Source organism: Natrix helvetica (assembly GCF_964273705.1).
Source record: "Natrix helvetica genome assembly, chromosome: 8".
Classification (NCBI taxonomy): domain Eukaryota; kingdom Metazoa; phylum Chordata; class Lepidosauria; order Squamata; family Natricidae; genus Natrix; species Natrix helvetica.
Window position 1 is genome coordinate 5,536,998 of NC_138559.1, and position 24,424 is coordinate 5,561,421.

The following is a 24,424-nucleotide window of genomic DNA, read 5'->3' on the forward strand; positions in this document are numbered from 1 at the left end:
TTTCTCATTTTTAAAAAAGTGCTTTATTCCATTTTTTTTTCACAGTATGAAGATAGCAACTGCAGTAACAACGATGGGCTACACAAAAGGACCTGGTAAGAGAAGTCAAACCAGGCACAATGATTCCTGTAGGGATATGCAGACTCTCCAAGACCTCAGCCAGCCCAAGAAAGAAAGGAGATGACCATGGAGGCCACCCCAACTTCATTCTGTGTTAATCAATGACCAAACGGAAAGAATCCTCTCCGTCCCTCCCCTAAGTGGAGAGGTGCAAAGTGGGATATGTAGTCCCAAAGGTGATAGTTGTTGCAGGATGCTGTAGTCCAAGAGCATTTGGAACACTCTAGACTGAGAAGGTCACCCCTGATGGGGCCAGAGATATTCTTCACTCTGAAGTGAGACCTCAGTGACCACTGCCTGGCCAAAAGAAGACAAGATGAGCAATGAAGGGAGATATAAGGCACTAGAAATTCCACAAGGTGTCTTTTAGAGTTGTTATCACCGGGGTTTGCAACCTTTTAGACTTTTGGACTTCAATTCCCAGAATCCCCAAGAATTCTGGCAGTTGAAGTCCACCAGTCTCAAAGTTGCCAAGGCTGGACACCCTGGGGTGAGAGGCTTGGCTCCTCACCCACATTTTCCCTTCTGCTCTACCCCTGCCCTATTCCAACACAGAAAACTCCAAACTTGGGATTAAAGATCGAGCATCCTAAATTAAAAGGCAGCACCCAGATTGGATTCGGTTTGGAGACAGGAGGAAGCCACTGCCAGGAAATCACGAGGAAAAGGAGAGGGTGTCTTCGGTCCTTGGTGCTAGCCAAAGGACTCAGGAACGGCAACCGACACCAGAACAAGCTTGCAATTTTATGAGCTTCTGGTTCATCTGCACGAGCAGCGAAGGGTCGACGCTCTTGGCTACATTGGAGAGCTGGTGTGGGTCTGCCGTCAGGTTGTAGACTTCCACAAAATTCTGCAAGAGAAAAGTAGGATGAGCAGTGAGCAGTGGTGGGTTCCAGATCCCGTTGCAACTGGTACACTGCAACGGGGCTGGGCGTCCACCACGGGCACGCATGCTGTGCACACATGCGCACTCACCGCCTGCGACGCTCCAGCTGCTTGGCAGAGTGTTGCGTAGGCACCATATGCTGTGCATGTGGATAAATGACCCGTTTCATTCAAATACAGGTAAGGAACAAGGGTGGGTGGGTGGGCCCTCCAAAGCACTGTTCCGGTACAGTGACTGCTGCTTCTGCCAGGCAGTGGTACGTGTGTACCAGGGCATACTGCCTGGAGCCCACCACTGGTCAGGAAGCAGCCCCTCCAAGAGGAAATCTTTCCGCAGCCTTCCTTCAGAAGTCAACGACCATCCAACCTGTCTTCTGCTTATAAGGTGGTCTTGGTTGCCTTCATGCCTGGGGAAAGACTTCACCCCCTTGGCAGAACCAACCTGGGAGAATCATTCCTTAGAACAGGGGCGTCAAACTCAAGGCCTGGGGGCCGGATCGGCCCACAGGATACTTAGATCTGGCCCACAGAGCTGCCCTGGAAACAATGAAGGATCAGCTTGCGAAAACAGGGTCCCGAGCTACCACGGCCTCCTGCAACGCTCTGCCAGAAAAAACGGAGTTCACGCAAATCAATGCATGAACAGCATGACACCTGGGTGTCACACATTCTAATACAAATAAAACTAATAAAATTAGTTATAGAGAAAAGCAAAAGCAAATCAGAACAACAAAAAAGAGAAATCCTCTATCCATCATCTCTGAGGGAACAAATCATTCTGGTAGAGGGTTGTTTTATTAGGCCCTTACTCAAGAGGCCTTCACTGGACCCAATGGAGCTGGCTAATTATCGTCCAGTCTCCAACCTTCCCTTTTTAGCGAAGGTTGTTGAGAATGTGGTGGCACAGCAATTTCCACGACACCTTGACGAATCTGAATATCTAGACCCACGCCAGTCCGGCTTCCGACCCGGGCACAGCACAGAGACAGCCTTGGTCGCGCTGGTTGATGATCTCTGGAGGGCCAGAGATAGAGGTTGTTCCTCTATCCTGGTCCTATTAGACCTCTCAGCGGCTTTTGATACCATCGACCATGGTATCCTATTGCGCCGGCTGGAGGGGATGGGAGTCGGAGGCACCGTTTTACGGTGGTTCGGCTCCTACCTCTCCGACCGGTCGCAATGTGTGTTGACAGGGGGGCAGAGGTCGACCCTGAGGTCACTCACTTGTGGGGTGCCGCAGGGGTTGGTCCTCTCGGCCCTCCTGTTCAACACATATGTGAAGCCGCTGGGGGAGATCATCCATGGTTTGGGGGTTGAATACCATCTGTACGCTGATGATACTCAGCTGTACGTTTCAACCCCAAATCACCCCAGCAAGGCTGTCGAAGTGATGTCCCAGTGTTTGAAAGCCGTCGGGGTCTGGATGGGGGACAACAGACTCAAACTCAACCCCTCCAAGACTGAGTGGCTGTGGCTACCGGCACCTCGGTTCAGTCAGCTGACTCCAACGCTGGCCATAGGGGGCGAACAACTGCCCCCTGTGGAACGGGCGTGCAATTTGGGCGTCCTCCTAGATGCCCGGCTGTCAATGGACGACCATGTGGCAGCCGTGGCAAGGGGGGCGTTCCACCAGGTTCACCTGGTGCGCCAATTGCGCCCCCTTCTGGACCGGGATGCCCTACGCACGGTCACTCATGCGCTGGTGACGTCTCGCCTGGACTACTGTAATGCTCTCTACATGGGGCTTCCCTTGGGACGCGCACGAAGACTGCAGCTAGTCCAGAACGCAGCCGCGCGGGCAGTCATGGGGAGTACTAGGTACTCCCACGTAACACCGCTCTTGCGCGAGCTGCACTGGCTACCTGTGGTCTTTCGGGTGCGTTTCAAGGTTTTGACCACCATCTTCAAAGCGCTCCATGGCATAGGGCCTAGTTACCTGCGGGATCGCATCCTCCCACACACATCCCTGCGGCCAATTCGCTCTCACAGGGAGGGGCTTCTCCTGGTGCCGTCCACTAGGCAATGCCAACGGGCGACACCAAGGAGTAGGGCCTTCTCTGTGATGGGCCCAACCCTCTGGAATGACCTCCCCCCCGACATTAGAACCACCACTGACTTCCGCTCCTTCCGGCAGAAACTGAAGACACACCTGTTCCGACTGGCTGGCCTGGCATAACTTTTAACGTCTACCTCCTGGCATATATATTTCCTACTGGTTTTTTAGGGGACTTAATTTTATAGGACACTGGGGTTTTAAATTCTGTATATTTTAAATTATTTATTTAGCAATTACAGTTCTGTCTATTTTTATCCTCCTCTTATTTATGTATTTATCCATTTAATAATTTTAATTTTTTAAATTTTATTTATGATGTTTTTGATATGGACTGTACACCGCCCCGAGTCCCTTTTGGGAGAGGGGGCGGTCTAGAAGCGCTAATTAAATAAACAAATAAATAAATAAATCTTGCCCGCTTCAATACTTTAATTGCTATGCTTTTTTTGACTTGCCTCCCAGATTCCTCCCTTGAATCTTGATCTCTGTCTGCATCTGAGAAGCTCTGAACATTCTTGAAGACCACAGACCCGACTTTCTGAGCCCTAACACAGAACCTCCTGACGCTAGAGAAGGTGAGACCAAAACCTTACCTCTTTATCGGCAAATTCACAGTATTGCATGTTCGCAGGACTCAGAGTGCGCACGCAGGCATATGTGTTGTTGTAGGCATCTTCACACACGCAGTCAGGGAAACATTGCTGGGGCAAACAGAGTTTGGGAAACCATTCAGAAACTGAAGATTCAATGGGAAACTTAGGTTCTCCTGCCGAGTACGAACACAGCTAATGAGGACTGACCGACTTGCATCAAACTACACCTACCAGAATCGAGGGTGATCACAAGGCTGCAACCCTGTTTGCCTGAGCTTTGCAAAATCCCAAGACCTTTTTCGGTGGGACAAAAACTCTTAGTAGAGCAGTTAAGATGTCAATGCAACCTTCCTTGGTAAAGAGGGCATAAGTAGCTGGCTGGCTGGAGCAGATTTATTCCTTATTTATTGATCGAAGGGGCAGCACAGTGGCTCAGCAGTTAAGACACTGGGCAAATTAGCTGGAAAGCCGGCAGCCCAGATTCGAGACCCGAGCACCCTTTGGTGGCGTGAGCTCCCGCCCTCTCCTCCAGCTCCTGCCAACCTGGCAGTTCAAAAGCATGCAAATGCAAGTAGATAAATAAGTACCACTTTAGGGGGGGGGAGGTAACAGAGCTCCAGGACAGCACTGCTTCAATGGCTTTGAAACAGGGATAAGCACCACACCCTATAGTCGGCAACTAGCGGAGTAAAATTGGCAGGGACTCCATTACCTTTTTATTGAACTAATCAATGGATATAGCTGCTCATTTTTCAACAGCAACTCTTAGTGACTTATATAGAGTTAGAGACACAAATAGACTATAGCAAACTGTAGCATAATGGCAACCAAGAACAACCTCATTTATCAACAATAGCACAACTGTCTTGTGGGCCCTAATTACCTCCAAGCTCCCATAAATAAAAAGGAAAGACAAAAGTTCATTCATCTTTCCATCACTTTCTAGAACTGTGATGGTGAACCTATGGCACATGTGCCACAGGTGCCACACAGAGCCCTCTCTGCAGGCACACCAGCCATTGCCCAGCCCAGCTCCACCGCACACACGTGTGCACCTCTGCCAGCTGGTATTTGGGTCTCTGCTGCCACAGGGGCTTCACCGATCTCTGCAGATAGGGGAAGGCACGGGAGGCAGGAATGAAGAAAGCCTCTGCGCGCTGGGGAGGAACTGCTCAAATCAGGGAAGCAGGAATGGAGGAGAAAGTCTGTCTGTGCTGGGGAGGAACTACAGAGATCGCAAGCCCTCCCTACCCCTGGTGCCATGTTTAGGGCTTGAAAAGCCTCCAGCTGGAAGCTAAAAGGCGGGCGGGGCAGGGCGCATGCACAGAGGGATGCGCAGGAAATGCGGGTGCATGTGGGGGGGCACTTGCATTGCACTTTGGGGATTGGGGTACACACATGTGCATTCGCAGGGGGGCGCACACACTTTGGACTCTGGGCACCAAAAAGGTTAACCATCACTGTTTTAGAATATCTGTTTCATTGCTCTGTATCACAGCAACTGCCCTACTCCTACTCTTAACTTGGTGAACTAGGTGCCCAGGGGTGGGAGACCATGCCTACGCAGGGATGTGAGAATGCAAGAAAGCCTGTCTCTCAACAGCGTGTTAGGATAGACCCTTTATGTTCGCTTTGTGCTTTGCTGTTATGTGGTGACAGTCCATTGTGAACTGTGGAGAGGGGGGATGCTTGGGGGGAAAGTAGAAGCTACTGGTGATGCCACTTCAAGCTCACCCAGCTGGAAGAAGGATGGAGCTGCATACCACCCTGGGCTCAGACTGACCGTTATGGAAACATTTTGCAGGACAGACCGAGATGCGCGTCTGTGTGTATAGAACTTAGTGATTTGGGCACGCGAATCTCAGTTCCGGCTTTGCATCATTGTAATACATTTGATTTCTATTCAACTCTATATTTCTCCACAAATAGAGCCGAGGACCGTTCTTACAAAGAAGTTCAAGCTGTAATAGCAGGTCTGACAGCCTGAGCCATAGGAAAATGATGTGGAGGGCCAAGCCAAGATCTGCTTTGCATAGGGAAATGTGCCAGCCTCGTTTGGAACAGAAATGCCATTCCTGATCGGAACTGCTTTAGGGAGGGTGAAAGAGCCTATTTCTCGGAAGCCAAATAAGACAATGTTCATTTATTATGAGGACCCAGATTGTTGGCGGCAACAATCTGTACTCTGTAAACCGCTTAGAGAGACCTGTAAACGTTCTAGGAAATGATATATAAACCTAAGTGCTATTGCTATCTTCCTTCCTTCCCTTCTTTTCTTTCTTTCTTCCTCCCTCCCTCCCATCCTTCCTTTCCTTCCTCTCTCCTTCTCCTTCCTGGTGGCACAGTAGTTAGAATGCTGTATTGCCAGCTAACTGCCAACTGCCAGCAGTTTGATCCTGGCCAACTCAAGGCTTGACTCAGCCTTCCATCCTTCTGAGGTGGGTAAAATGAGGACCCAGATTGTTATGGGGCAACATGCTGGTTCTGTAAACTGCTTAGGGAGGGCTGTAAAGCATTATGAAGCAGTATATAAGTCTAAGTGCTATTGCTCTTCCTTCCTTCCTCTCTTATTCCCTTTCTCCTTCTCGTTTCTGGTACAGCAGTGGTTAGAATGCAGTATTGCAGGCCAACTCTGCCCACTGCCAGGAGTTCGATTCTGTCCGGTTCGAAGTTGACTCAGCCTCCCATCCTTCCGAGGTGGGTAAAATGAGGACCCAGATTGTTGGGGGACAATATGCTGATTCTGTAAACCACTTAGAGGGGGTTGTAAAACACTGTGAAGCGGCATATAAGTGTTCTTGCTATTAGAAGTTTATCCCATCCTCCCTCTGTGAGTTTGCTCTGTTAAGCACCTAAGTTATGGTTAGCCATTATGGGAACAGAGTACCAATACAGACAGGGGTTCAATCAGACACAACAGGATTTTTCTAAGACCCATCTTCTCTCTCACAGAGGAGTGAATTTTTTAAATGACTACATTCCACTGCCCAGAGGTTTTGCATCACAACTCCCACAATCCCTTGCCACTGGCCATGCTGGCTAGATGGGTAGGGGAACTTTTAGTTTTTCTACAGAACTGCCTACTGTCTTTGTTGGGGTCTTCTGCAGCTACCTAGCAATCCAGAGCCATACCCTTGCCTTCTATTTCTAGAAATGCTTTCTTTACATGCAAAACACATGGAAATTTAGCCGACTAAAATGACAAAGATAAAAGTAAGTCGTTATCTGAGTGGCTTTCACAATTAAAATAAATATTTGCAAAGGAGGGAGCTGTCTTCTGGCCAGCTGTCACAGATGCAAATGGCAGAATCAACGTTTTGTCATGAAAGAGGGTGTTGTATGTGAAAATGAAGCCAGTGCGGACACTTACGGACACTCCTGGCCCCAATTTCGGACACTGGGGGTCCGTGGTTGTGTAGCCTTCTCCAGTATATTGCACCAGGAAATCTGACCGCCATGCAGATTTCTGCACCTTGTTCACCTGCATGAAAGGACACTCGTTTCAAGAAACAAGACGTAAATAGAAAACTGACACTCTTTTACTGTTATGATTTCTAGATGTATTTTAGACACTTCCTTTGTGCCCTATCAGGCACCATTGCCACCTAAGCTCAGAAAGAGAGATTAAAATATTCTTTAATAAACTAATTTGCATCTCTCTCTCCCCCCCTCTCTTCCCCTCCTCTCTCTATCACTCCTTCACTCTGTCCCTTTTCCCTATTTCCTTATCACTCCTTCTATCCCCTCCCTCCCTCTCTTCCCCCTCCCTACCATTCCTTCTCTCTCTCCCCTCCTTCTCTCCCTACCACTCCTTTCCCCCTCTCTCTCCTTCCCTATTTCCTTATCACTCCTCCTATCTCCCTCCCATTCTCTCTCCCCCCTCCCTCCCTTCTCTCTCGCTTTCCCTATTTCCTTATCACTCCTCCTATCTCCCTCCCTTTCTCTCTCCCCCCTCCCTCCCTTCTCTCTCGCTTTCCCTATTTCCTTATCACTCCTATCTCCCTTTCTCTCTCCCCCTCCCTACCGCTCTTCTCTCTCATTTTCTCTTCCCCTCCTCTCCCTACCACTCTTTCCCTCTCTCTCCTTCCCTATTTCCTTATCACTCCTTCTTTCCCTCCCTCTTTCTCTCCCCCCTCCTCTCCCTCCCCCCTCCTTCTCTTCCTACCACTCCTTCCGTCTGTCTCTCTTTCCCTCCTTCCCTCCCTTTCTCTCTCTTTCCCCCTTCCCTTTTTCTCTCCCTCCCTCCCTCCCACTCCTTCTCTCTCTCTTTCCCTCTCCCCCCTCTCTCTGACAGTGGTCTCCATCCATTCAGATTTCTCCTCAAGATTTCTTTATTTGAATTTATTAGAGATCTGCTGAAACCCCATGAATCTTAAGTTCACATTCTGTGGTGTGATTCTGCAACGCATAAAAGTCCCACGTGCGGCTTCTGAGCAAAGCCCACTTTCATAAACACTGCAAATACTTTAAATAAACAACCCCCCTCATTCCTCAGGAAAGCTTTCTAACCAGACTCTCCCACTGGACTATATGCCAAAATTCAAGGCAACCTATTACCAAGAGGGGCAGGAAGGACACCCCATCCATGCTGGTCTGAGAAGCGTTGACTCCTGCAATGTCCAAGAAGGTGGGTGCCAGGTCGATATTCAGGATGGGTTCCTGAGAGGAAGAGAGGAGAGGAGACTTTCTCAAAGCAACTCGGGACCATGGCTCCCTAACCAACAAGTATCACCCTCACAGCCTGCAGGAAGCTAACACAGACAGTCTCAACTTAAAACCGTTTGTTTAGTGACCATTCAAAGTTACAATGGCACAAAACAAAGTGATTTGTTTTTCATGCTTATAACCGTTGCAGCATCCCAACGGTCACATGATCAAAATTCAGGTCCTCGGCAGTTGGTTCATATTTATGACGGTCACAGTGTCCTGGGGTCACGTGATCCCCTCTTGCAACCTTCTGACAAGCAAAGTCCATGGGAAAGCCAGATTCACTTAATAAGTGTGTTGCTGATTTAATAACTGCAATGATTCACTTGGCAACTGTGGCAAGAAAGGTCGTAAAATGGGACAAAAGTCACTTAATAAATGTCTCACTTAGCAACATAAATCTTGGGGTCAATTGTGGTCGTAAGTCGAGGGCTATCTCAACTTTCCATAACAGTGGCAGGAAAACTGCACAGGGGATGAATTCCCCCTCCCCAAGTGCCTTTCCTTCACCTTTACGATTACACAAAGAAAGATGTTAGATAGAAACTCAGTATTATCTAAAGTAAAGGCAAAGGTTCCCCTTGCACGTATGTGCTAGTCGTTCCTGACTCTAGGGGGCGGTGCTCATCTCCGTTTCAAAGCTAAAGAGCCAGTGTTGTCCGAAGACATCTGGCGGCAACAATCCGAAGGCACATGGAACGCTGTTACCTTCCCACCAAAGGTGGTTCCTATTTTTCTACTTGCATTTTTTACGTCCTTTCAAACTGCTAGGTTGGCAGAAGCTGGGACAAGTAACGGGAGCTCACTCCATTTTGCAACACTAGGGATTCAAACTGCCAAACTGCCAACCTTTCAGATCAACAAGCTCAGCGTCTTAGCCATGAAGCCACAGCGTCCCTGTCACTGTTGTCTAGCTCATCCCAAGAAGATGCTCTCCAGCCACACCTTGGTTGGGGAGAACGGAAGCTGTAGACCCGCAACGAGCAACATCCGTCAAGCAAAGAGCTATGGGTGGCCCTCAAAGCCTTCTAGTGTAGCCCTCAGAGATGTTTCCAAGCACATGGGCTGGATGTCTGCTCTTCATTTTGAAACAGGAGACATATCAAAGCGGTTCTGGCCACAAACCTCCAGACGAGGCCTACAATCGATGAAGCAATAAAGGAAAAGATGATCAGATGCTATCTTCTGCAAACTGACCCAGAGGACACTAGGCTATGGGGCTTCAGATCTTCTGCATCAGGTCTGCAGACTCTGTTGTTTTTAAATTGGGGGGGGGGGGGAAGGGCCGGAGAACACAAATGAAGCCTGCGTGGGCTCCTCTTTTTCTCCACGCTCCAAGTGACCCTCTATCAGCAGAATGATGTGAACAAAATGGCAGGGTTTACTCCAGCCAAGATTCTTTGTGACCATTAGCAATGGGAGAACTGCAAGCAGCAATCTTGATTGGGGTGGGACTGGAGGATGGAGAAACCTTAATTGTGGTCTAGCCAAGCAATCTGATCATCAGGTACCATGGAGTCCACCAATAGTCCTATCTTTGCCCAACTCAATACGGAGAATGTATGCTCATCTAACCTATAACCCATCAAAAAGGTAAAGGTTCCCCTGGCACATATGTGCTAGTCGTTCCTGATTCTAGGGGGTGGTGCTCATCTCTCTTTCAAAGCCGAAGAGTCAGCGCTGTCTGTGGTCATGTGGCCGGCATGACTCAACGCCGAAGGTGCACAGAACTCTGTTACCTTCCCACCAAAGGTGGTTCCTGTTTTTCTACTTGCATTTTTTACGTCCTTTCGAACGGCTAGGTTGGCAGATGCTGGGACAAGTAACGGGAGCTCACTCTGTTACGTGGCGCTAGGGATTCAAACTGCCGAAATGCCGACCTTTTTGATCGACAAGCTCAGCATCTTAGTCACTGAGCCTTAACTCATCATGCCCCCATTTTAATTGAAGATGCCCTCCCACAAAGCCTGTGCTACAACTTCAGCACAGGCTTTTCTTCTGAAACAAGTAAACCTACCAGGAATGTTTTATTTCCTTTAACACCTGGGCCTCGCACCAGCAACGGCACCCGGATATCAAACTCGTAAAGTTGTCGTTTGTCAATGGGCAACGAAAATTGTCCTGGAGGGGGGGGGAACCCCAAAAGATAGCAGAACAGACAGAAAGGGAGAGAAAGTCAAGAGGAATGATAGGCAAAGATGAAAAAGAATCATTCTTCAGCGTGCCAATATTCAGTTTGCAGAGCGGATTCAAAGGGAATTCAAATCCTATTATCACCAAAGTGAATTTCCAGATCAGGCTGAGACAACAAATGGCCAAATTAGACCAGATAGCTCACATGAAGAAAAGATTTGGACAACCATTTGTCTGGGATGGTATAAAGATTCCTGCCTTGGGCAGGTGTGGACTACAAGACCTCCAAGGTCTCTTCCAGCCTTATGATTCTATGGATTGAAAAACATTTTTCCAAGTTGATTTAGAAGCTTGAGTAGAATAGAGCTGGGAGGGGACCTTGGAGGTCTTCTAATCCAGCCTCCTGCTCAAGCAGGAGATCATTGAGCCAGCACTGTCCAAAGCCATTTCCAAGGTCATGTGGCCAGTATGATGTCCCGGAGACCTGTTAGCTTCCCACCAAAGTGGTACCTATTTATCTACTTGCATTTTCACGCTTTTGAACTGCTAGGTCATGGGAGCTCATCGGGTTGCGCTCGGATTTCGAACCCGGGCTGCTGGCTTTCCAGCCAACAAGCCCAGCATCTTCACCCCTGAGCCACCACACCACCCTTTTTAATCAAAGAGAGACTCTAAATAGAAACATGATAGCAGTGTTCCAATATCTCAGGAATTGCGACAAAGAAGAGGGAGTCAAACTATTCTCCAAGGCACCTGAGGGTAGAACAAGAAGCAATGGGTGGAAACTAATCAAGGATAATTTAGAACTGAGGAGAAATTTCCTGACAGTGAGAACAATTAATCAATTGAACAACTTGCCTCCAGAAGTTGTGAATGCCCCAACACTGGAAGTCTTTAAGAAGATGTTGGATAACTATTTGTCTGAAGTGGTGTAAGGTTTCCTGCCTAGGCAGGGGGTTGGACTAGAAGACCTCCAAGGTCCCTTCCAACTCTGCTATTGTAGTATTGTATATTGTAAATACATAGTGCTTAGTGAGGCATTTTATTGAATGGTAGGGCTTTCTTGTAGAATCATATTTTCTGCTGCTTTTCTGCTTCCATTAATTAACGGTTGTAATTCATGGCTTCTTATTAAATCTAGTTTTGAATGTTGCTGCCTATAACACCGGTGGAAGGGTTATACGTTCCCAATGTTCTCTGAGGATGTCTTGAAATAATTTCCTATCTCCGTTTGCCCCGTCACAAGGTTTCCTACAAATATACTCACCTGTGTGGTAGCCATGATCTGAGGTGTAGAACACATATGTGCTGTCCAGCAATTTTAGGGACTTCAGCTGGTCCAGCACCTTCTGTACCATATCGTCCACTGACAACAGAGTTTGCCACCTGAAGATCAAAGAGAAACCACGGGGTTAATGCTGATTCCCCCCCCCCCCCTGAAAGTTTAACCATATGGAATGCTTGCAACAGAGCATAGAACCAAAATCACGTGAAGTATTAATACCACTTCGTAAAACCTTAGGAGGACCACACCTGGAATACCGCATCCAGTTTTGGTCACCACGTTACGAAAAAGATATTTGGAAAAAGTGCAAAGAAGAGCAACTAAGATGATTAAAGGCCTGCGGTTAAAACATATGAAGACATATGAAGAACGATTGAAGGAATTGGATATGGCTAGTCTAGAGAAAAGAAGGACTTGGGGTGACATGATATCTGTGTTCTAATATTTGAGAGGCTGCCACAAAGAGGAGGAGGTCAACTTATTTTCCAAAGTGCCAGAAAGCAGGACAAGAAACAATGGATGGAAACCAATCAAGGAGAGAAGCAACCTGGAATTAAGGAGAAACTTCCTAACAGTGAGAACAATTAACTAGTGGAACAGCTTGCCACCAGATGTGGGTGCTCCATCACTGGAGGTTTGTTTTTAAGAACAAATTGGACAGCCACTTGTCTGAAATGGTACAGGGTCTTGTGTTAGAGCAGGGGGTTGGACTAGAAGACCTCCAAGGTCCCTTCCAGCTCGATTTTGATTGATTGATCAGTCTATGAATAAAAACGACCTGCCTTATTTTTGGGTCCATGTACCTTGTTGGTTTTATTGATGGCCAGCTCAGGTCCTCAGGATGGGTCAAGAAACACAACAGAAGATAGATTGTAACTATGTATTTTCTGCTTAAGGATTGATGTCCAGAGAGATTCTTAATCATCAGGGGTCAGCAACCCTCAAACACTCAAAGAGCCACAGAGATCCTAACCGGAAGCCCTCCGTTCAATTTTGGAGCCAACCGTAAGTGCCATTCCCCCACCATAGAGTCTCCTCCTAGTGTGGCATCCTTGCGGGATCGCATCCTGCCACACACATCCCTGCGGCCAATCCGCTCTCACAGGGAGGGACTCCTCCGGGTGCCGTCCACCAAGCAATGCCAACGGGCGGCGCCTAGGAGTAGAGCCTTCTCTGTGATGGGCCCAACCCTCTGGAATGACCTCCCCCCCGACATTAGAACCACCACCGACTTCCGCTCCTTCCGACAAAAATTGAAGACTCACCTGTTCCGATTAGCTGGCCTGGCACATTCATAACTTTTACCTCCCGGCAGATATATTTTTAACTGGTATTTTAGGGGAATTGTTTTTTAAATTTAATTTATGGGATATTTTTAGGGGTTTTTAAAACTATATTTTAGACACTTTACTTAGCTGTACAGTTCTTTTTAACCTCCTCCATATCCATATCTATATCTATCTATTTAATAATTTAACTATCTAATTTTTAACTATTCATGTGATGTATTTTTGTATGGACTGTACACCGCCCCGAGTCCCTTTTGGGAGAGGGGGCGGTCTATAAGCACAAATAAAAGTAAAGTAAAGTAAGTAAAGTTTTTCCTCTACTTGCCCTATCCAAAAGCCCTATCAATTGCGGAGCTGACCGGCAACAGGGAGCCACAGCAGAGGGATGAAAGAGCCACATGTGGCTCCAGAGCTGCAGATTGCCAACCCTTGATCCAGGTCATGGTTGTCCCAAAGGTGCTTTTTCCAAAAGGCAACTGGACTTTCTTGGGGTTTTTTCTTTGCAAACATTTTGGTTCTCATCTGAGAAGCTTCTTCAGTTCTTCCGAAAAGCGAAACATAAGAAAGTCCAGTATGGCTTTTGGAAAAAGCACCTTTGGGATGGCTGGGCTTACATGTCGCACTAAACCATCTTGTGGTTTTTGTTCCTTGGTAGCTTCATATCTTAACCCAAGAATTGGGGCTTTATATGCTGCATTATTGGCTATTTGGGATGTATAAAAAGCCCTTTTAAAATTGTAAGCCATCGTTTATGCCTTACTACAAATGTGTGAACCCAATCAATTACAGTCGCTTCAAGCCAACTGACTTCATCAAGACATCAATCAAATTGGTTTCAGGGGATGCTTTTTCCACCCCTTTTTTCTTTCTTTTTCTTTCACCACTTTTTGGTTAAACAGTGAAAGTCACATTTTCTTACCGGGCTCGATAAACGTGGTCCAAGAACTGAATGGAGGTGTTGGACATGGGCGTCTTCGCTTGTTTTACCAGCCAGTGCTTGTCCTACAAAAAGAAAGAAGATCAAGGAGAGGACTTCCGGAGAGATCCAAAGGTTCAAGGGCAGGAGGGGGCTTCAAAAAGTGCAGCAACGGGTTTGAGGCCCCGTTGCTGGGTGGGCGTGGCGATGGTGGGCATGGCCTAGCCAGCCTCCTGCACCATGGCAGGGTGGTGGTGTTTGCCCTCCCCTGTCTCCGGAGGCCTTTCTCGAGCCTCCGGGATGGGGAAAACTGCTTCCCCCGGGCTCCGGCCGGAAACAGGCCCCATTTCCCCCCACTCCCCAAGCCTCCGCACAGGACTTGCACTTACCTGGTATGATGAACGGGCTGCATAGAGACTCCTGGGGTGGGAGGGGCAATGTGGGTGTGGCCAGCCAGTGGTGGCATTTGGGGGTTTGCCAAATTGGGCACAATCCTAGCTAGAGGATCTCCCGAACCCGTCCGAACCCCCAGCAGCCTACCCCTGTTCAAGGGTGGATATTAGACAGGGAGGATTTATAAAAGGACCCCCCTCCACCATTTCATGTAGTCCTCGACTTATGACCACAACTGAGCCCAAACTTTCTGTTGCTAAGTGAGACCCTTGTTGGGATTTGCTCTACTTTATGCCTTTCTTGCCCCTATTGTGAAGTGAATCATTGCCATTGTCAAGTTAGTCACACGGTTGTTAAGTGAATCTTGCTTCCCCGTTGACTTTGCTTGTCAGGTCACAAAGGGAGATCACTGCAACCGTCATAGATACGAGCCAGTTTCCAAGTGTCTGAATTTTGATCACGTGACCACGGGGATGCCGCAACGGTCGTAAATGTGAAAAACGGTAAGTCACTTTTTTCAGTGCCGTTGTAACTTCAAATGGCCACTAAAAATAGTTGTAAGTCAAGGACCAGCTGTAGTAATCTAAATGGGGTGCGTTAACGTGGCCCTAAGCATACGGTCTCACAGAGCGCTAGAACTCCATCACTAAATAAAATGAGTTTTTAAGTCCTGCGTAAAATCTTTGTAAGATTGCTGAGTTTCATACCATCACCTTCATTTAATAACCCCATAATCCCTTGTGGGATGGAGTCTGGGCAAGTGAATGGAGCTGAGTATTTACTGGCCGGATGCCCTTCCCTGTTGCCAGTGTGGAGTTTTGTTCAGGAGATATATTCTCATTGTGCCCAGAGAGAGAAATATCTGCTTCTACCTAGGATCGAACTGACAGCCTCTTGTGAGGCGAGAGCTCCACCTCTAGGCCACCGCACCACTCTCATACTGACTTTCATACAATGCATTCATTATTCATTTATTCCATTAATATATAATCACCATGCTCAAGTGACTCTCTTGAGATATTAAACAACGACGCCCAAATGGCAACTGGCACATTAAAATGCTGCCAATTCAACCCTCCCATTGATTAGGACTTTGGAAGAGTGCTGCAGCGGCCTAGAGGTGGAGCTCTCCACACCAATCAGAAGGCTGTGAGTTCAATCCTAGGTAGAGGCCAATATTTTTCTCTCTCGGCATGATGAGAATATATCTGCTAAACAAAACTCCATACTGGCGACAGGAAAGGCATCTGGCCAGTACAAACTCAGCTCCATTTAGTTGTCCAGACTCCACCCTTCCAGGGATTATGGGGTCATTAAAAGAAGATGATTGATTAGGACTTTGAAAAAATCCAACCAATGGCTTCCAAAGGAGGCTGTCATTCATGGAAGGTTGACCGAAGAGTTGGAATAGCGGTCAAGATTTCCAAAGGCTGCTTTAGAAAGTAAAGGCCACTGACCGTGAAGTGAAGGCCACTGACCGCCTAGCATGCATTGGCAACTCACCTTCCCGTGCACGTTGAAACTGCCATTGCGAGGGGCTTTGAGGGTGCCGTAGGTGGACTTGTAGTGAGGCGCCACCGTCCAGGGCGAGTGTGCAGCAGGTGGGGCTAACACCATGAGGAAGGGAGGGCGCGAAAGCTTCCGTAGGAACTCCAGGCTCCGGTTCGTCTGCAACACAGAAAGGATTGGGAAGGGTAGAAGACGACACACAACGACAGAAGTGGAGAAGGCAGCTATTCCGAGTCTTACCCGTAGGCAAGCAGAAGACGGTGGCACCAGCGCCACTTGCAGGGACTGGTGAAGAAAAAGTCGAGATGGCAGCCGCCACGCTCCAGTCAAACCTTTACTTGTTCTGTTGATGCGCCGTGCGTATTGCGTTGTGGCTGTGGCCGCCATCTTGACTTTTTCCAGCCTCCCTTGCGGCCACCCCTGCATGGCACCAGAGTGGAGGTGAAGCCCAGGAGGAAGCGGAGTGACTTACAAGCAGGTCCGTGAGGTAGTCCTCTTCATAGTGGTCCCCGTGCTCCTCCTCATGTCCGTTCAATGAAAGGGTGTAGTTGTAGTACTTGGAATTGCCCACCTGTGGGAGGAGACACATGGCCCGTTAGACACACAGGGGCACGTACTTATTTATTGAAATTTTTTTTACATTGCTCGGTCTTAAAATCTGCCCACACAGCAGTTTACATTACCCTCAAAATGCTGAAATGGCAGTTAAAGCAAATTCATATAAAGCCTACATTAAAACAGAACAGTACAGAACAGAATAAGGAATAGGATAAAATTAATAGAATGAAGTGGAATGGAATAGAATAGATTAGATTAGAATAGGGAATAGGATGGATTAATAGGATAGGATAGAATAGAACAGGATAGAATGTAGAATATAGAAAATGGAATAGAATAGAATATGGAATGGAATGGAATGGAGGGGAGTATAGAATAGAATAGAATAGAATAGAATAGAATAAAATAGAATAGGGAATAGGATAGAATTAATAGGATAGGATAGGATATAGAATATGAGAATAGAATATGGAATAGAATAGAATAGAACATGAAATGGAATGGAATAGAATATACTGTATTAGATTAGAATAGATTAGAATAGGGAATAGAATAGAATTAATAGGATAGGATGGATAGGATAGGATATAGAAAATGAGAATAGAACATGGAATAGAGTAGAATAGAATAGAATAGAATAGAATATGGAATGAAGGAGAGTAGAATAGAACAGAACTAATAGGATAGGATAGGATAAGATTGGATGGATAGGATTAGGATAGGATAGAATATAGAAAATGAGAATAGAATATGGAACAGAATGGAATTGAATGGAATTGAATAGAATTAATAGGATGGATAGGATAGGATAGAGTATAAAAAATGAGAATGGAATATGGAATGGAATGCAATAGAATAGAACAGAAGCTAGAAGGGATGGAGATCTTCTAATCCAGCTCCCTGCTCAAGCAGGAGAACCTATACCATTTCAGGTAAGTGTCTGTCTGATGGTCTCTTCCTAAAAACCTCCAGTGATGGAGTACCCACCATTTCTGAAAGCAAGCTGTTTCACTGATTGTCCTGCTGAGGCTGATGACAGCTGGAGTCCAGCAACCCTTGTGGGATGCAGCTGTTCACCCCAGTGCTGGAGAATTTGGGAGTTGAAGTCCACAAGTCTTAAAACTTGCCAAGGTTGGATACTCCTGACTTGGGAGGAAACAAGATACTGTCCTACTCACCAAACCTAGCCAATGGGTCCATCCCATGGGAACATGCTGAACGCCGCCGGCTTGGGGGTGCCCGTACTGTAAGAAAAGGAGAGGCATTGGTGAAAGCACAGCAGGCACACTTGCACAATCGACAAAAGGAAAGTGATTACAGCAGTGGTGAAGTTCAATTTTTTAAAACTATCGGTTCTCTGGGTGTGGCTTGGTGGATGTGGCAGGAGAAGGATACTGCAAAATCCACATTCCCCCCCCCCCCAAAACTCCAGGGGAAGGATACTGCAAAATCCCCATTCCCTCATCAGTCCAGAGGGAAGGATACTGCAAAATCCACATTCCCCCCCAAAAAAACTCCAGGGGAAGGATAATGCAAATTCCCCATTCACTCCCTACTCCTGGGGGAAGGATACTGCAAAATCTTCATTCCCTCACCAGTCCAGAGGGAAGGATACTGCAAAATCCACATCCCCCCCCAACTCCAGGGGAAGGATACTGCAAAATCCCATTCCCTCCCTCTCTCCAGAGGGAAGGATACTGCAAAATCTCCATTCCCTCCCCACTCCAGGGGAAGGATATTGCAAAATCTCCATTCCCTCACCACTCCAGAGGGAAGGATACTGCAAAATCCCATTCCCTCCCCACTCCTGGGGAAGGATACTGCAAAATCTTCATTCCCACCCCACTACAAGGGAAGGATACTGCAAAATCCCCATTCCCTCCCCACTCCTGGGGAAGGATACTGCAAAATCTCTGTTCCCTCACCACTCCTGGGGGAAGGATACTGTAAAATATCCATTCCCTCCCCATTCCTGGGGGAAGAATACTGCAAAATCCCCATTCCCACCCCACTCCAGGGGAAGGATAATGCAAATTCCCCATTCCCTCCCCACTTCTGGGGGAAGAATACTGCAAAATCCCCACTCCTTCCCAACTCCTGGGGAAGGATACTGCAAAATCTTCATTCCCTCCCCACGCCAAGGGAAGGATATTGCAAAATCCCCATTCCCTCCCTCTCTCCAGAGGGAAGGATATTGCAAAATCTCCATTCCCTCCCCACTCCTGGGGAAGGATACTGCAAAATCTCTGTTCCCTCACCACTCCTGGGGGAAGGATACTGTAAATATCCATTCCCTCCCCATTCCTGGGGGAAGAATACTGCAAATTCCCCATTCCCTCCCCACTCCTGGGGAAGGATACTGCAAAATCTCCATTCCCTCACCAGTCCAGAGGGAAGGATATTGCAAAAACTTTATTCCCTCCCCACTCCTGGGGAAGGATACTGCAAAATCTCCATTCCCTCACCAGTCCAGAGAGAAGGATATTGCAAAATCCCATTCCCTCCCTCTCTCCAGAGGGAAGGATATTGCAAAATCTTCATTCCCTCCCCACTCTGGGGCCAAATACCACATTTGCCAGTTCTCCAAACTACTCAAATTTTCCGCTACGGATTCTCCTGAACCTTTCAGAACCGGCTGAATTCCCCCCCCCCCTCCAGATTATAGGGAAAGACTATACCTGGTTGAGGTATTTGCCAGCGTAGAAAGTTTGGTACCCTTGCTTCTGCAGGTAAACCGGGAAGGCGAAGGGCTCCTGGAATTTCTGCCAAGCAACGTTGCTGCAATTCCCTTCCAAGGAATTGTTCCTCACCAAGTGGTTGTGGGGATACAAGCCGGTCAGGATGCTGCTCCGGCTGGGGCAACACAGGGGGGTCACTGCAAACTAAACACAGAGAAATCCGTTGGGAGAAGGGGATGATTCTGTCCCCCGTCTACTCCAAAGTAGCACAACTGCAGAGGCTTTCCAAGTTTCTCTTGCTAGATGCAGCCTGGCTGCCTTGGAGGAGGCCGGAATACTCTAAAAGGTAACCGAGTTGTTTCCAAGAGATGACAGAAGCCATTAAATTGGTGAATGGACAGCAGTTCAAATGCCTCTGTCCAACTTCCTGACAGTGAGGACAATTAATCAGTGGAACAGATTGCCTCCAGACATCATGGGCAGTTCATCACAGGAGGTTTTTAAGTAGAAACTGAACAGTCACTTGTCTGAAATGGTATACGTTCTCCTGCTTGAACGAGGGGTTGGACTAGAAGACCTCCAAGGTCCCTTCCAGCTAATTCTAATTCTTGTTCTATTCTATGGTCCCTTCCAACTCTGTTAATTTGTTAAGTACTCGGTTATATATTGTTCTATTCTGTATTATTTTCTATATTCTGTTTTACTTCTTGTAAACAAACGTGTTTAATTAACATAATAGAATTACAAATAGAATAGAATAAGAATTAAAATAGAATTAGAATTACAATAGAATTAGAAGTAGAAGTAGAATAAGAATACAACCGTGATGGCGAACCTATGGCACGCATGCCACAGGTGGCACACTGAGCCATTTCTGAGGGTACATTGCCCTGCTGTCAGCTCCAGCACACATGCTGACCACGATTTTCAGCCGTTTTTCAACCTCCGGAGGGCAAAAACCCACCCAACACTCAAACCAGAAGTTCGGGGATGGACGCGCAAAGACCAAGTGGCTGGCGTGCTGAACTCAGAAGAGCAATGGGTGACGGGTGGCGTGCCCGGAGAGATGGCTCTGCGTGCTACTTCCGGCATGCGTGCCCTAGGTTCACCATCACGGGCCTGTTGGGAAAGCTTGCAAGTCCCCGGAAGGCAGGAGGAGATGGGTTGGCTCTCCCCTCCTACAGGTGAACCTACACCAAGCAATTCTGCAAACCCCATTTGGGGGATACTTACAGCATTAGCAAAGGTAGCCCCGAACTGACCAATCAGAACTTGGGTTTTCTTCATCGGGCTCTGAAGATTGAAAGTCAAGAATCAGAAGGAAGCCTTCAAAGCAAGACTACTAAACAGTCCCTTCCTTTGGAGAAACTCCACTCTTACATCCCTGCGGGCTGCAGGCGGCTCTCCCGAGCTCCGTTTTCTCTGGCAGTGGTTTGCAGGCGGCCATCACAGCCGAAAGCAGAGCTCGGGAGCTGTTCTGACCCAGCCTTAGCAGAAACAAAACAGACACTCTTTGTCCCGAAAACCCCCTCTATATTTAGCTACTGTGAATTCATGGCATTCACCCACAGAAATGTCCAGGCAATAATCCTTGCAAGGGTTAATTGCAATAACAGACCTTATCAGTCCTTCGATAATTGCCAGGCCGAGAGCTTCCAGTCGCAAAGCTGTAACGTAATTGCTGGCAAGAAGTCTCTGCACATAAGCAAATCTTCAGAAAGAAATATGAACTGTTGTCTCCTATAACCATCACTCCCCTTTTGCTTATATTTATTCCCCAGTCAAGGAGAGGCCATGCAGCGTCCACATATTTATTTATTTATTTATTATTTATTTTATTAAATTTGTTAGCCGCTCCCTCTCCACAAAGGGACTCGGGGCGGCGTACAATAAATAAAAACACATATTATAAAATTACACCTTGTATGGAGGAGGTATAAAACACAATACAATCATTATAATAACATAGAAATATTAAAATAAGTTAAATTAAAACCCCAATGGAAATTACAAGTTTAAAAATTGCCAGGAGGAATAAAATGGAGCTATGGTTGAGCCAGGCCTGCTAGTTGAAAAAGGTGGGTCTTGAGTTTTGAACGGAAGGAGCGGAGGTCGGTGGTAATCCTAATATCCGGGGGGAGGTCATTCCAGAGGGCTGGGCCCATCACAGAGAAGGCCCTACTCCTGGGCGCCGCCCTCTGGCACTGCTTAGTGGACGGCACCCGGAGAAGTCCCTCTCTGTGAGAGCGAATTGGTCGTAGGGATGTATGGGGCAGGATGCGATCCTGCATGTAGCTAGGTCCTGTGCCATGTGTGTCTTTCTTCCTGACCTGGCCCATTCCTCAGTTGTTATCCTCTCCTGAAAGCTCTGTACAGCTGTTCCTCTTCCCCACTTATCTCTGACTCTGAAGGCAGCTGGGAAATGTCAGACGGCCCTGGCTCTATCTCTGCATCCCACACAAAGCCCTCATCAGAGCCTTCCCCAGACTCCAGGACTGGCCCAAGTTCCTCCCCAACCTCCTCCTCATCCAAGTCTGCTGCCAGCTCTGCTGGCAGCTGGCGGGCCACAGCAGGAGCCTGTTTTCACTGGCAGAGTGCTTGGGCCACCCACAGGCATCCCCAACATGAGTGACATCGAGCTGGCTACCCTGGAGACACACACACGCACACACAGTGTGTCAAAAAATCCTGATGCGGCCCTCAATGAAATTGAGTTTGACATCCCTGGTCTAGGGTCTCCTGCCTGAGCAGGGGTTGGATTAGAAGACCTCCAAGGTCCCTTCCAACTCTGTTATTCTGACTGGGTCATGTATCAGAAAAGGAACCAAACTGATCTACGCTGTCACATGGAGATGAAGCATCCTTCGTGACTGGAGAAAAGCAGAACGGAAACTTCAGACACAGCAACTTATTTGTGGTTCCTTTACTAAGCCACATGAGCCACACTAAACATTTCCTTCCTTCATCTGCTGGGACTCTCACAGCATCGCCTTCCAAAATCTATAAGCAGCAGCGATCAGAGAGGCCCTTCGGATTAAGACTGTTTTCCTTTCTCAGAGCGGGGTGAATGGTGACCCATGTCACCCAGTTATAAGAGGTGGCGTGGCAGGACACTTGAACAAACAGCGGATTTTAATACAAACAGTATTAAAAGAATAGATAAAGATAAAGGTTCCCCTCACACACATGTGCTAGTCGTTCCCAACTCTAGGAGACAGTGGTCATCTCCGTTTCAAAGCTGAAGAGCCAGAGCTGTCCGAAGACATCTCCGTGGTCATGTGACCAGCATGACTAGATGCCGACGCCGCATGGAACGCTGTTCCCTTCCCACCAAAGGTGGTCCTTATTTTTCTATTTCATTTTTATGTGCTTTCAAACTGCTAGGTTGGCAGAAGCTGGGACAAGTCACGGGGGCTCACTCCATTACGCGACGCTAGGGATTCCAACCGCCGACATTTCTGATTGACAATCTCAGCGTCACTAAGCCACCCTAAAAATAGACTGGTCTTCAAAGCTGGTAGCCAACTAAGTTTGTTTGATTTTACAAAGCCAAGCGGATCAAAACTGGTAAATATATAGATGAGAGATCACCAGAGCTTCAGACAAGGATGAGGTGGGGTTTTTAAAAATAATTCTTGAAGAAACTAATAAAAACGAGTGAGCAAGTTCTCCTTAAATTGCCCCTCCCCATTATATTACGGAACACTAATATAAGATAATGAGCATTAACAATTTATTACTTTTAAATAACATTGACAGGCCGATTAATATTATTATTATTATATTATTATTATATTATTATATTATTATTATTATTATATTATTATATTATTATTATATTATTAATATATTATAATATATTATTAATATATTATAAATATATTATAATATATTATTATTATTATTATTATTATTATTATTATTATTATTATTATTATTATTGTTGTTATTATTATTATTATTATTATTATTATTATTATTATTATTATTATTCAGGTAGTAGGCTATTTCTTCAGAGTTTCTGTGCTGTGTGTGTGTGTGTGTGGGGAGGTTTTTAAGGACTGTTCTGTTTCTAACACTTAATGTTCTTTGCAAAGTTAGAAGGTAGGCCGGTTAGGAAACACTCTGCAAAACAGTAAATGCTAGAATGTTATCATTGGGTGGTGAAATACCAAAATTTCCAAAGGCGGGTGAATGTTGTCTCCTCCCCTGTTATATCCAAGAGCAAGAATCTCCAACCTTGCAACTGGTGTAGGGTCTCCTGCTTGAGCCATGTGGGGGTGGGTTGGACTACATGACCTCCAAGGTCCCTTCCAACTCCGTTAATCTGTTAACTTTCAAGACTTGTTGCATTTCAACTTCCACGTCTGGCTGGGGAATTGTTGAAGTCGACAAGTCTTAAAAAGTGGCCAAGGTTGAAAACTTTTGCAGGAAGAAAATTAATGCAGGGCCATCTTGAGTCACTTTCTCACCCTTTCCTGGACTAAGGTACAAGATTCTTCTCCTTCAGGCTTATCTTTCCTCCCTTTATAGGACTAAAGTTCGAGGTTCTTCTTCTCTTTCAGGCTTATCTCTGAATCCCGTCCCCAGAGGAATTTACACCCGGTAGTAACCGTAGTAACTCCGTCCCCCACCTTCCTGGGCAGCTTGTTCCCTATCTACGCCCCTTCCAAGAACAACGCCCACCGCAGCCAGCAGGTAGATTTCGGCTGGGCATTTGAGTACGAGACGCTTCCACGTTGCGTCGGGAGGGCGCAAGTCCGAGCTCCGAAGCTTACCATTCCCCCCAGCACCAGATCCTGGTCGTCGGTCAGGATGAGGACGATGTTAGCTCTCTTGGCACCGCCGGCTTCTCCGCGTCCGGCGCCCAGGAGCAGCAGGAGAAGCAGCAAGACCCCCGCGAGCCCCTCCCTTCCCACCAAACCCCTTGCGGGCCGCGTGGGTAGCATCCTCACTCCGTGGAAAGGCCCCTTTGGCAGCGCTGCCCGACCGAAGCGACTTTCAGGAAGCGCCGATGTGCCTCTTTGCTCCGCGTCTTATGACTGGCAAACGCCGCTCCAGCCGCCCACGCAGCCAGACCGGGCTCCAGAGGTGCACAAACACCCCCCCCCCCCAACACGCACCCTGCAAACAAGCAAACAACTCCTGTAGCTCGGCTGGGCTGCGCTTGGCTGGAGCAGGAGAAAGTGAAGCGCTTTCACTTTCGCTACGCGCGGTCGGACTCCTGGCGGGGAGGCGCGGCGCTCTTTTAAGACCTCCCCCCCTTCATTTGCATGAGTGGGCGGGGACAGTGGGGGTGGGG

At 47.3% G+C, this 24,424-nt stretch overlaps 1 protein-coding gene across 1 annotated transcript; it reads right to left on the minus strand.

The window, feature by feature from the left end:
• On the minus strand, positions 1–24,354 carry LOC309396263 (N-acetylglucosamine-6-sulfatase-like). Its single transcript, XM_081961258.1, has 13 exons — positions 23,901–24,354; positions 20,356–20,415; positions 19,123–19,326; positions 17,623–17,688; positions 16,359–16,457; positions 15,881–16,045; positions 13,988–14,070; positions 11,762–11,880; positions 10,379–10,482; positions 8,212–8,313; positions 7,025–7,135; positions 3,655–3,762; positions 1–970 (listed from the first exon to the last, which is right to left on the minus strand). Exons 1-13 carry the CDS (start codon positions 24,069–24,071, stop codon positions 827–829), a joined length of 1,536 nt encoding a protein of 511 aa, XP_081817384.1. The 5' UTR covers positions 24,072–24,354; the 3' UTR covers positions 1–826.
• Between the last annotated feature and the right edge of the window lie 70 nt (positions 24,355–24,424).